This window comes from Myotis nattereri (genome assembly GCF_964212035.1).
Source record: "Myotis nattereri genome assembly, chromosome: 7".
NCBI classification, from domain to species: domain Eukaryota; kingdom Metazoa; phylum Chordata; class Mammalia; order Chiroptera; family Vespertilionidae; genus Myotis; species Myotis nattereri.
The window spans coordinates 34,995,137-35,007,192 of NC_138082.1; the positions used below are offsets into that span (position 1 = coordinate 34,995,137).

General features: G+C 62.7%; 1 protein-coding gene across 1 annotated transcript; it reads left to right on the top strand.

Annotated features, from left to right (window-relative positions):
- Nucleotides 1–647: 647 nt before the first annotated feature.
- Nucleotides 648–10,671, top strand: KLHL30 (kelch like family member 30; the record flags this gene model as incomplete). The annotated part of the gene is made up of 7 exons (XM_081095847.1): nt 648–1,421; nt 2,685–2,820; nt 4,469–4,555; nt 5,012–5,167; nt 6,399–6,587; nt 7,301–7,446; nt 8,921–10,671. The coding sequence occupies 7 exons, from the start codon at nt 648–650 to the stop codon at nt 9,170–9,172; spliced, it is 1,740 nt and encodes a 579-aa protein (XP_080951973.1). The 3' UTR covers nt 9,173–10,671.
- Nucleotides 10,672–12,056: the final 1,385 nt, after the last annotated feature.

A 12,056-nucleotide genomic window follows, 5' to 3' on the forward strand; every position in this document is an offset into this window, starting at 1 on the left:
AACTCAATAAGCCCAGAAGCGGATTTGCTGACTCGGACGAAATGAACACTGGGCTGTGACATCCCACTCCAGGAAGTTCACCTGGGTTTGTCTTTACCAACCTATACCCAGAGACGGCGGAAACCTGGGGAGTCAACAGAGGTTCCCCAGTCTGGCTCCCCCACTTCCTGTGGTGTGACCATAAACAAGTGCTACTCTGTGCCTCAGTTTCCTCATCTGTAAAAGGGACGCTAAGAGCATGCACCCCACAGGCAGGTCTGTGTGGCGAAGGCGTGAGCCACCCTTGGGATGTGGCCGAGCGCACGGGGGCCTGTCAGTGGGAGCTCCTGCAGGGACTGACCACACAAGCCCTCCACCATCAGCCTCTCCACCTGCAGATGAGGAAGCTGGGGCCAGAGACAGCCATGGCTCCCCCAGGACACCAGCAGGGTCGTAGCCGGGCGAGGCTCCGTGTGACCAGGGAGGGCGGGGCAGGAAGCCTCTCCATGTCCCCAACGCCCTCCCCAGCCATGCGGTTCCGGAGCAGGGGAAGCCGCCAGGTGGAGGGTGGGAAGGGCTGGTGTGAATGAGACCACCCGCCCCAGCTCACCCGCTTCCTTCTCGCCCAGGAGCTTCTTCCGGGGGCTGGCCGCGTTGGCTCCGCAGTCATGGTTCGGAACGTGGACGACCTGGACTTCCACCTGCCCTCGCACGCCCAGGACATGCTGGACGGGCTGCAGCGGCTGCGCTCTCAGCCCAAACTGGCCGACGTCACGCTGCTGGTGGGCGGCCGGGAGCTGCCTTGCCACCGCGGCCTCCTGGCGCTCAGCAGCCCCTACTTCCACGCCATGTTCGCAGGCGACTTTGCCGAGAGCTTCGCGGCCCGCGTGGAGCTGTGGGACGTGGAGGCTGCCGTGGTGGGGCAGCTGGTGGACTTCGTGTACACGGGCCGGCTGACCATCACCCAGGCCAACGTGGAGGCCCTGACACGCACGGCCGCGCGCCTCCACTTCCCCGCCGTGCAGAAGGTCTGCGGCCGGTACCTGCAGCAGCAGCTGGACGCCACCAACTGCCTGGGCATCTGTGAGTTCGGGGAGCAGCAGGGGCTGCTGGGCGTGGTGGCCAAGGCCTGGGCCTTCCTCCGGGAGAACTTTGAGGCGGTGGCACAGGAGGACGAGTTCCTGCAGCTGTCCCAAGACCGGCTGGCCACCTGTCTGGCCAGCGACCTGCTGCAGGTGCAGCCAGAACAAAGCCGGCTGGAGGCCCTGCTGCGCTGGGTGCGCCACGACCCACAGGCCCGGGCCGCCCACCTGCCTGAGCTGCTCAACTTGGTGCGCCTGGACGCCGTGCCCAGGCCCTGCGTGCAGCAGCTGCTGGCCACAGAGCCACTCATCCTGGAGTCGGAGGCGTGTCAAGCAGCCCTGTCCCAGGGCCATGATGGGGTGAGTGGGGAAGGGGGAGCAGGGAGGGGAAGCTCACACATTCCACCTGCGTGGGGATGGAGAGTGCACCACTCACCCCCAAGTACAGATTGTGCCCATGGGTGTCAAATGTAAGGAGAAGGGGAGCAGGAACACAGGCAGGCATGGCAGCCGGCTACCACCTGCCCCCTAGGAAGCTGCTTGAGCTTTTATGAGTGCAATTTCCTATCCTGCTGGCAGTGGGGCTGGCAGGCAGGGCAGGTCCTGATGAAGTGACAGGCCAGGGTGTGGCTGGGACAGGGAGCCGACAAGTCCACCTGCTGCTTGCTCAGGCCTTGCTCCAGAGGATGTCTCAGCAACCAAGTCTGGAGACAAAACCGTGCTCAGGCCAGGGATGAGGTGTGAGGTGGCCCTGTACCGCCAGGCACAAAGGCTGCCCCGGGATAGAGCCAGCTGGGGGCCCTGCCCCGTGAGGTAGTCGCCTTGTAATTGCTGGTGGAGGGAGGTTTGGGCCTCTATAGGAGGGGCCAGAGAGCCAGTGGAACCCTTAGATCCTGGGAGCTCTGGACAGTGGCTACTTACCAACTAGGGTGGGGCCATTTCAGCATTTCTCACCTGCCAGGGCTATCTGAGTTGGGTGTGCACATGGGGGCCCAGGAGAGCAGGGCTCCAGGTGCAGGGGGAGGCTTATGTGGGGGCTTGGGGACAGCCTGGGGTCAGTTCCAAAGGTGAGTGCAGGAACACCTCTGGCAGGTGCGTGGTGGCCACTGGAAGGAGAGCTGCTCTCACGCTCAGGTCACAGGGGCAGCTGCCCTACCTCTCGCTGTTCTGTGCTTTGATGCAGTCACCACACATATGGGCACGCGCACACACATGGGCGCATGCACACAATGGGCACATGCACGGGCACACACACATACATGGGCATGCACATGAGCACATGCACACATGGGCACATGCACACACATGTACACGGGAACACGCATGGGCACATGCACACGCATGGGCATGGGAACACGCATGGGCATGGGAACATGCATGGGCACACGCACATACATGGGCACACGCACATACATGGGCACATGCACATGCATGGGCACACACACAGAGGCCTACACACTGAACCTTACTCACCCACACATGTGCACCAACACAGAAACACACCTGTGGACCCCTGTCCCCAAATGTCAAGGCTACTTACCTACCTCAGAAAACACTGCCAAGGCCTGCCAGCGCAGGGACAGCCGCCACCCTTCCCTCTGACTGCACCCTCCTGGCCCACAGGCACTGCCTGCCCTGCCCCAGCAGCTGGAGGAGGTCCTGGTGGTGGTGGGCGGCCGGGCCCTGGAGGAGGCTGAGGAGGGCGCCGAGGAGCCCACCCCCCATCTCGAGAACTTCGCTTTCTACAACACCAAAGCCAGTGAGTACTCCAGCGTCCAGAGCTCCGCCTGCCACCGATAGGAGCCCTTGTGAGGTGCACAGACAACAGGCCCATCCTGGGCGTGCCTGGGCCTCAGGGGGCTGTGGGCGAGACTGGGGGAGGGGAAGCTGACAGTGGGGGGCAGGTCCCCCTTCAGCCAAAGCCCTCGGTTTTGTCTTTTAGGCCATGGGACCCCAATAAGGGGTTCTGCTGCCCAGACCACACGGTATGGGATGGGTGACCTGGCAGCTGCTTCCTCTTGGTGCCCTGTGCCTTCAGTGCCCCTGTGGCCTCAGGGTGGGGTGCAGGCAGCCTGGGGGGTGAGCACTCAGGTTCTGGATCTGCCCGAATGGGATTCTAATTGCAGCCTCTAAGCAGGTCACTTTACCTTCCTGGGTCTCAGTTTCCTCATCTGTGAAATGGGCTCCTTTGCACAGGGGCCAGCCCTGCCCTTTAGATGTGCCTCTCCTGCGAGGGGTGGGGAGGGCATATTGGCCCAGGCAGATCTTTGGGCAACACTGATGCAGGCTGGCTGGTGTCCTGGGGCTGCTGGGCAGGTCCCCAGACACCCCCATGGCGTCAGTGGCTGGCGGGCTTGGGGCCGGCTGTCCCAGGTCAGGGGCTGACGAGAGGGGATTTCGGGCCTGACATCAGAAAATGAGCTCGGCTGGCTCAGCCCCGAAGCAGCTGTCCCTCGGATCCCACTGGGAGGGTGGCAGGGGGGATGCTGGCAGGCAAAGGCCTGGTGACTGACTCCTGGGCAATCCCCATGGGGTGGCACAGACATGAGTCAGGAGGGCACACAGCCCCTGCCCAGCAAGGCCCGAAGTTCTGCGTGTTCTGAAAACTGTTGTCAACAATAAACAGACTTTTCCAAGGGACATCCCCAAGGTTATCTCTCCCACAGCCTTCTCTAAAACCCCAAAATGTGTCCACTTATAGGACTTAAATATTCCCACCTTTATTGTCTCATCTTTATCTTCTCAAAGCAATCCTTGCCTCAGCTGACCTCACGTAGCTCCACGAAGGCAGGTCTGACTTGGGTGCCTTCCTCTGTCCTAAAAGCTACCTTTGGCTGAGCAGTTGCTGTGACAGACACACGGCATCTCGTGTTGTCCCCACATCCCTGGGAGCTGGGTGTGGACCACTCTGCCCAATGCAGGCCCACGTCTGGTCCCCAGCGTGCCCCTGGCTCACGTGAGCACAGAAGGGGCTCAAGGCAAATGCGTGAGGAATTCGGGAATGAATGATGTTTCTGTTATAACCCACTAGCGACTAGAGAACAGGCCCTTTAACCCATCATCCCTCTGATGGAGGTGGGACCAGACCAAAAGGTCCATTTGGGGTCAGTGGGGTCAACTGCAGGGTCATGTGAGAGCAGCGTCTGGAGCCTGGCCGCCTCTCGGCTCACCCTGGGGCCATGCTGTGACTGTCTGGGTGCCAGGCTCCAGGGGGCCACCAGGAGCCGGGCCTGGCAATGCACATGGAGCACCAGGGCCACCTCGGACCCCGCCCCCTGGGGTGGCCCCCACTTCTGCGGCAGCGGAGACCCCCTTACCCTTTCGCTGGTGAGGGGACGGCTCTGCGCCAGGGAGCAGAGGAGGTGTGAGGGGCGGAGGCACGCTGACCCTGCCTCTCCTCCTGCCAGAGAGGTGGACGCCGCTCCCAGACTTCCCCGACTTCCACAAGTGGGGCTTCTCCCTGGCTGCGCTGAACAACAGCGTCTACGTCACAGGTGGGCAGACGGGGCCCCCCTTCGCTTGGTGGGATCCCACAGTTTAGTCAAGACTCTTCCAGAGCTTTTCATGGGGTGAAAACAAGGGCATTTTAGGGCCACACGTGGGTGCAGGGAACAGTCCCTGCCTGACGTGCACCCCAGGTGGCCTTGCCACGCTCCGCAGCCGGGTCCTCCCAAGACGGCACCGTGTGAGGGGAAGGGGTCACTGCCTCTCATATCGCAGAGCTTCCAGGGTGGGGGGTTGAACCACTGATCTTGCGCCCGTTTGTGGAGCAGGAGGGACCTGTCCGAGCCACCCAGCTAGCTGTGCCGCCGTGGTCCCACCCAGCCCGGGGTCCGGCAGCACGGAGGCCTGGCCTGGGGAGAAGGGAGCAGGACCCTGGATGCCCAGTCCCCACGGGCTCAGAGACCCCAGGCTGACGGGCACCTAAGGGACAGAACCTCTCCTGGCAGGTGGCTCTCGGGGCACCAAGACAGACACCTGGTCAACCACCCAGGCCTGGTGCTTCCCCATGAAGGAGGCAGCCTGGAGGCCGGTGGCGCCCATGCTGAAGGCCCGCACAAACCACGCCAGCTCGGCGCTCAACGGGGAGATCTACGTCATCGGAGGTAAGGCTGCCCGCCCCATCGCCCCAGGCTGCCTCCTGCTCCTCTGAGCCCCTCCCCACCTCTCTGCAGCCTGGCGGCCTCTCAATCCTGCAACAATGGCTCCCCACCCCCATGCCCTCACCTGGGACCAGAGAGCCCCCATGCTGGCCCCAGGGACGACAAGGGCACTGCCCCGCTCCTACCTCAGGAGCTCACCGTCTGGGGTAAACAGGACCCACGCCAGGGCTTCCGGGCAGGCTGGGCAGCAGAATTCCCCCTGGGCTGTGCCACTGGACATCCTGGAATGAGGCTCAGGCCTGCGGTAGCCAGCGCCGGGTGACTCTGATGCACTCCAGGGACCCAGGAAACAGGACGAGTCAGTCCCCAGAAGGAGACCCTTGAAGGGCTGGCCTCCAGCTGCCAGCAGAGAGAGCTACTCCCATCCCAGAACCTCAGGTCGGGGTCCCCTCCTCAGTACGGGGACCCACAATGGGTCCCTTTGCTGTCACCTTTGCCCCACCAGGCCCAGGATGGGCACCCACCTTAACTCCTTCCTCCCAGAGCCCCCTCAGAGTCACCCCGGAGACACGTGTGGTTGGATGAATATTGAAAAACAAAATGCATTTGTTGAGCAAGTTTCCCAAGGCCTCTGTAGGGGACCCACTGGCCCCGAGGCCACTCCGAATTCCTCCTGTGCTGGCCAGCCCCTCGTCCCTCAGAGCTTGTCATGCTCAGCCCAAGAGCAGAGGGCATGCACAGGTCCTGAGCCCCAGGAACTCGGGGTCCCCAGGCTGGCCTTGCCACCCAGGGCAGAGCCCAGTCATCACCACCTCCAGGCTCTGCGGGGCTGGGATGGGGGCTACCTACAGCCCCCACGATGAGAGGCCTGGGGGCCAGCCTCCTGGGGGCTCCCACCAGCACCCCTACACTGTGCCGGGCTCTGAGGGGTTGGGAGTGGCTGGGCTTTACTGCGAGGCCCCGTTACCATCCTGGAGGTAGGAATTCCTGCCTACGGGTGCCCACCTCCCATGCCACTTCTTGGTCATGTGGCCTTGGGCAGGTGCCCTCACCTCTCGGACCTCACTTCCCTCTGAGATGGAGGAAAGGCATCTGTCTATGAGGCCATGCCTCCCACTCCCCTCCCCTCCTGGGGCACGCAGGGTGGTCCCTGCCTCTCTACAAAGCCCAGGCCCTGCATTTCCGGGACCCTGCCCTTGGCCCCGCCCCCTGCAGCCCTGTCCCGCCCTCACAGGCACCACCCTGGACGTAGTGGAGGTGGAGAGCTACGACCCCTACACAGACACCTGGACGCCTGTCAGCCCGGCCCTGAAGTACGTCAGTAACTTCTCCGCGGCCAGCTGCCAGGGCCGGCTCTACCTGGTGGGCTCCAGCGCCTGCAAGTACAACGCGCTGGCCCTGCAGTGCTACAACCCCGTCACAGGTGGGGAACCAGTGGACACGTGGGGCCCAGGGGGGAAACGAGGGGTCACCTGCACAGAGCCACAGCCCCCACCTGACTAGCGGCCAGGGGGGCTGGGGGCAGAGTGCCCAGGGCAGTGACAGGGACGCCCAGCCCCAGATCTGGGAAGCTGTCTGGCGGCTGTATCTGCCTGGAACTGGCCTCATGGGCTGGAGCAGTGGCCTGGACCCACCAGGCCCAGTGGCAGCAGCTCGGTCTCTGCGCTTTGGGACAGAGTTTGGCTCCAGCTGGGCCATCTCCGGCTCGGTGGCCCTTCCCGCCCAATCTCTAGCCCTCTGTTCTGTCCCCTGGACAGTGGACATGTTCTAGGACCCATTCTGCAGGATGGGTGTGAGGGTCCCACAGGAGATCAGCTGGACCCAGGGTCAGGTGGGACCCCAGGCTCCCAGACCAAGGAGACGGGGAAAGAGGGAGGAGAGGCCCAGGGTGCCTGCCGGTGAGGGTGGGGTGGCCGCCAGGCCAAGGCCCTGCTCAGGACCTGAGGATGAGGCTCTGAGGGCCTCCTGCCCCTGAGCCCCTCACGCAAGCCCCCCGCACCCCTCCACCTGTCCAGAGAAAGTGAGGTGCGAGCAGTGGGCTCGGGTCTGTGGACCCCACCTCCCATGCACGGGCTCACTCGCCAGCTCAGAAGTGGGTGCTGACTTGGAGGAGCCTCAGACCCTGTGTCCCCACAGAAGCCTGGAGTATGATCGCCTCGCCCTTCCTCCCCAAGTACCTGTCCTCGCCTCGCTGTGCGGCTCTGCAGGGGGCGCTCTACCTGGTCGGTGACAACACCAAGAAGGTCTACGTGTACGACCCCGGGGCCAACCTGTGGCAGAAGGTGGGCCTCAGCCTTGCCTCCCAGTGTGACCCCCACCCCCCAGAACCCGGACACCACAGAGAGCAGGCCTGTGGACAGCGGGACCTGGGGGTGTCCCCACAGGGGAGGACAGTGAGGGGAGATGAGACCCAGCGCCTGGGCTGAGACCGTGAGATGGGAGAGCCAAGGACAGGGGGTGGGGAGGAGTACTGGTCACTCTGAGTGCTCTGACCCCAGCATGGGGCGGCCTGTCCTCCTTTTTGGGCGCAAAACCAGGCTCAGCCAGAAGTGCTTCAGCCACACTGAGGGCCAGGCCCAAGAGGGAGGGAGTCTCTGTCCACAGAGGTAGTCAAGCCAGGGTGCAGATTCCTGAGTGGTGGGTGGGTGGGAGCAGCCAGCTTCTTAGCACCCCCTTCTCTTCTGCCACTGGCCCAGGGCAGGGAGTGGGAAGTGGGCATCTGGAGACTCGCCCTCGGGGGCACCAGAGCCCTGACCCTTCTCCTGTTTCTTCTGGAGAAGGAGGGCAGTGCCCGGAGCCCGCCGTGGCCTCAGCACTAGTCAGTGCTGGGCCCTCCACCTGCCCTGAGATTCCCAGTCCCTGGAGCCCCAGGAGGTGGCTCTGCTTCCTGCAGCCGCCCCAGGCCTGGCCACACAGGGCCTCCGCGATCCCACTGCCCACAGCTGTCCCCTGGCGTCAGTGCTCAGCTGACCAGAGGCCCCATTACGGTGGCACAGCAGGTGCAGGGCACACGCTGCCAGGCAGGGCTTTCTTCCCGGGTCCGCTCAACTGGGCCTCGACTCACGCCACTGCTCTGGGCAGGGCCCCGGCCATGTAGCGGCACTTGCCCTCTCCAGGCCCGAGGTGGGTAGCGGGGCGGGGGGAGAGAATAACCACCCATCACTGCCTTCAGGGGCAGGCCACAGACAAACCTCTCCTTACTGCCATCCGGGCTCTTCCAGGAGCACCCACATCTCTCTTGGACCTTAGGCGGCTGCTGACCCTGACCCACATCCCTACCCAGGACACTCCTGAAGCCATGGGCCAAAGCCAGGGGTGCAGGGGCCAAGTGAAGGGCCCATGGAGCACGTGGCCCCACACATGTGTCTGAGGCTGAGGCCACATCTGTCCCCTTCAAGAGAGCAGCTGAGAATCAGAGTCTCAGCCCAGACCTCACCCTGGAGGCAGCTCCAGGCTCAGGACTCCCCGCCCCCTCACCCCAGCTTTCAAAAATTAGCAGATTTGGGCCCCGGGGAGCACTAGGGGGCTGGAAACATCACCCTGGGCTGGGAGCCGGAGGGAGGCAGGTAGTGGGGACTCCCCACAGAAGGAGCTGGAGGGGAAAGAGCGTCACAGGGAGCCAGAGTGACATCCCAGGTCCCAGGTGTGCCGGTGCCCTGGACGGGATGTTGGGCGGGGTGCTGGCATCCTCTCTGCACGTCCCCTGGTCACCACACTCTGGCCACCCACTGGACACTGACCACTGACCACCCACAGGTGCAGTCCCTGCATAGCCTGCACGAGAATGGCGCGCTGGTGCCGCTGGGTGACGCACTGTACTTGACGGGTGGCCGCTGGCAGGGCATGGATGGTGACTACCATGTGGAGATGGAGGCCTACGACCCTAGGAGGGACGCCTGGGTCCGCCACGGCGCCCTGCCCCGCCTCTGGCTCTACCACTGCGCCTCCACCGTCTTCCTGGACGTCTCCAAGTGGACCCAGCCCTTCAGCCCCATCCAGGAGCACTGAGCGGCTCCCCGGCACCCCCAGAGGCAGCCAGCTGACCCCCACGGGAGCACCCCGTTTAGTTTTGCTTGTTTGTTCACTCAGCGGGGGCTGGACTCAGGGCACCAGGGACATCAGAGGGACATGGTTTTGGTCTCCGCGGCCACCACACCAACTCTGAGCTAACCCATGGCCGCGGCTGGGACTCTGATGCCCAAAGAGAGGGAGAAGCAGCTCCCCGCCCACAGGGGTGTCTGAGACCTCAGAGGAAGGAGCAAGGGTCCGGAAAGCATTGAGAACTCAATGGGCTGGCCCTGGAGAGGAAGGTGCACAAATGAGGGGTGACACAGAGTGGCCCGGGCGCTGGAGCCGCTGGGGAGGGTGGGCAGCCTGGCCCCCAGCTGTGTGACCACGGCCAGCAGCTCCAGCTCCAGGGCCCCCTGGCAGCTCAGGTGGCTGCTGGCTTGCCCCCCCACCCACTTCTCGGCCTCTGCTGGTTGGCACCTGTTTCCCAAAGGCTGCTTCTGGGGACAAAGGAGGACCCCGCTCAGCTTTTCTGTGCTGCGCCCCTGGGAGGGCAGCACCCACTCAGGCACTGGAGGAAGGAGTCGTGTGCGGGGGACAGGAGAGGGGGTCCTCTACCTGCACAGGGGCTCCGGGGAGGTCAGCGAAGCCTTCTCAGGGGTGAGCAGGAGGGGTGCTCTCTGGCCAGGATTTCTATTTCTTGGGGTGGTTTGCATCCAAAGGCTCTTCCTCAGAATGGAAGTCCCCAGCAGGAGGCCATGTGGGGTGGGATGCAGGGAGTGGGGCCCGGGGGCAGGGATCCTGTGGGGACGTCTGGGGAGCCTCTCGGCACGTTTGTGGCCTGCTGCCTGCCAGCCTCCTGAGCAAGGCAGCGCCCGGCGGGCTCCTCCTGCCAGCAAAGAGCAGAGCTCAGGTGGTCAGGCCCCTGCTCCCTCTTATCCTGAATGTGGCCTGTCACCAAGGGGACAGTGAAGGGCGCTCACTGGGTGCTGAGTAGCCCTCCAGCTTCGTTACTGGCTCTGTCAGGGTCACAGGCCTGCAGGTCTGGGTCCTGGGCCCAGCTTGCTCCAGCCCCAGACAGCCTGGCCGAGGCCCTGGTAGTTCCAGCATCTCTCCCTCTGGCCTGGGGTTCCTCTCCAGGGCCAACCCATGGGCTCCTCCTTGAACCCCACCGGGGACCAGAGGTGCCCCCAGCATCCTGGTTCTGAGGGAGGGTCCCTGGGCCCCCAGCTTCAAGGATCAGACCCACTTTGCTCCCAGACCTGACTCCTCATGCCCATTTCTTGCGGAGAATGAGTTTGCCCTCAGGCCCCAGACACCGAGGGGCCTCCTGGGAGTCTGCTCCCAAAGGAACACCAGCCCCAGACCCAGGACCCCTATTCAGCTGGCAGCGTGGGTGAAAATGAGGGTGAAGGTTTCTGGGACCCTGGAATCTCTCTGTATGAAAATTCTGTGAAACATTTTCTAGTTATTGAAGGTGCTCAGCCAAGCGCTGTTTCAAAACCAAGACTCAGAGGTCGAAATGGACTTGCTTTGATCACAAACGGGTGTGTGAAGGGCTGGTGTCCTGGAATTGGACTTGCTTTCTGCTCCTGCACACCCTCAGCAATGGGGGCAATACCCGGGGTGGGAGCCCTCTTCTGATTGGCTGAGCTGCCCTTATTTGGGGGCTGGATCAGACCAATTATGTCCTTCAGGGTCCCTGGGGGAAACATGTGACGCCTCAAATTGACCAATGGGAGAGGGTTAATGAAGGGCAAGAGCTGGAAAGCCTCCCAGGCTAGCGGAGCTGTCACCACCCTCTGCCCCAGGGACAAGGGCAGAGAGGGCTGCCAGGAGCTGGGCCTTTGCTAAAGGAACGCACCACTGCCCACCCCACCTGCAGCCCAGCGGGAGGAAGAGGCAAAATAGGGACCCAACCTCACTCTCATGTTTGCCGCCAGTCTCTCCATAGCGCCTCCCCGACCAAACCCAACCGGAATCAGAGGGAAGTAGCGGCCAGCCTGAGGGGGCAGACAGCAGGCGGGGGAGGGTGGACAGGGTGCCCCGGGCCGTGGAAGCTTTGTAGCACACCAGCACACCCTCACAAGGTGCTCGTGTGACGGGACAGGTGTGATTCACACAAGGAACACCACAGAGCAGGCCAAGCCATCCTCTTCCCGTATCAAAGTCCTAGGGATGCAAGGTTTGGGGCTACTGCGGACTTCCAGAAAGGCGGGTGGACAACCTTGGAACACGTGCAAAAGCCCACCAAATCCTCAGGCTCACGAGGGTGAGGCGGGGAAACCACCTCCCCAGCACCAGGGTGCTCATGTCCGCCAGGTGCGTGCGTGCTGTCTTTCCCACAGACAACGTTGGGTAAACTGAGGCACCACCACCGGCCCAGCAGACCCCAGTCTTCAGTGACCACACGATGTCCTCCGTAGCCAGGCTCAGCATAGCCTCCTTGGGCTCAGCTCCCTTAAGGTCCCAGTGAGTCAGGGCCTGGGGATGTTTCCAACCACTTCCATCTGACTTGGGTTTTCTAGGACATCCCAGACAGGATCCTTTTACTGAGCGTCTTCCCTGGACTAGGCAGGGACAGTGATTACTAGAATCAGGCAGTTGACACTCCCATGAAAATGTTTGTAATTAAATGAACTGCTCACATGACAGTTCACTGTAGTCAATTTCAAGCACTGCTCCACTTGGTAGATCAACCAGTTGGCCCAGTGGAAACTGACTACAACAGGTTCTTTTTAAAAAAAAATTCTTTTCATTGATTTCAGAGAGGAATGAAGAGAGAGGGAGAGAAACTTCCATGATGAGAGAGAATCACAGATCAGCCTCCTGCACACCCCCTGCTGGGGACCAAGCCTGCAATCAGGGCATATACCCTGATCAG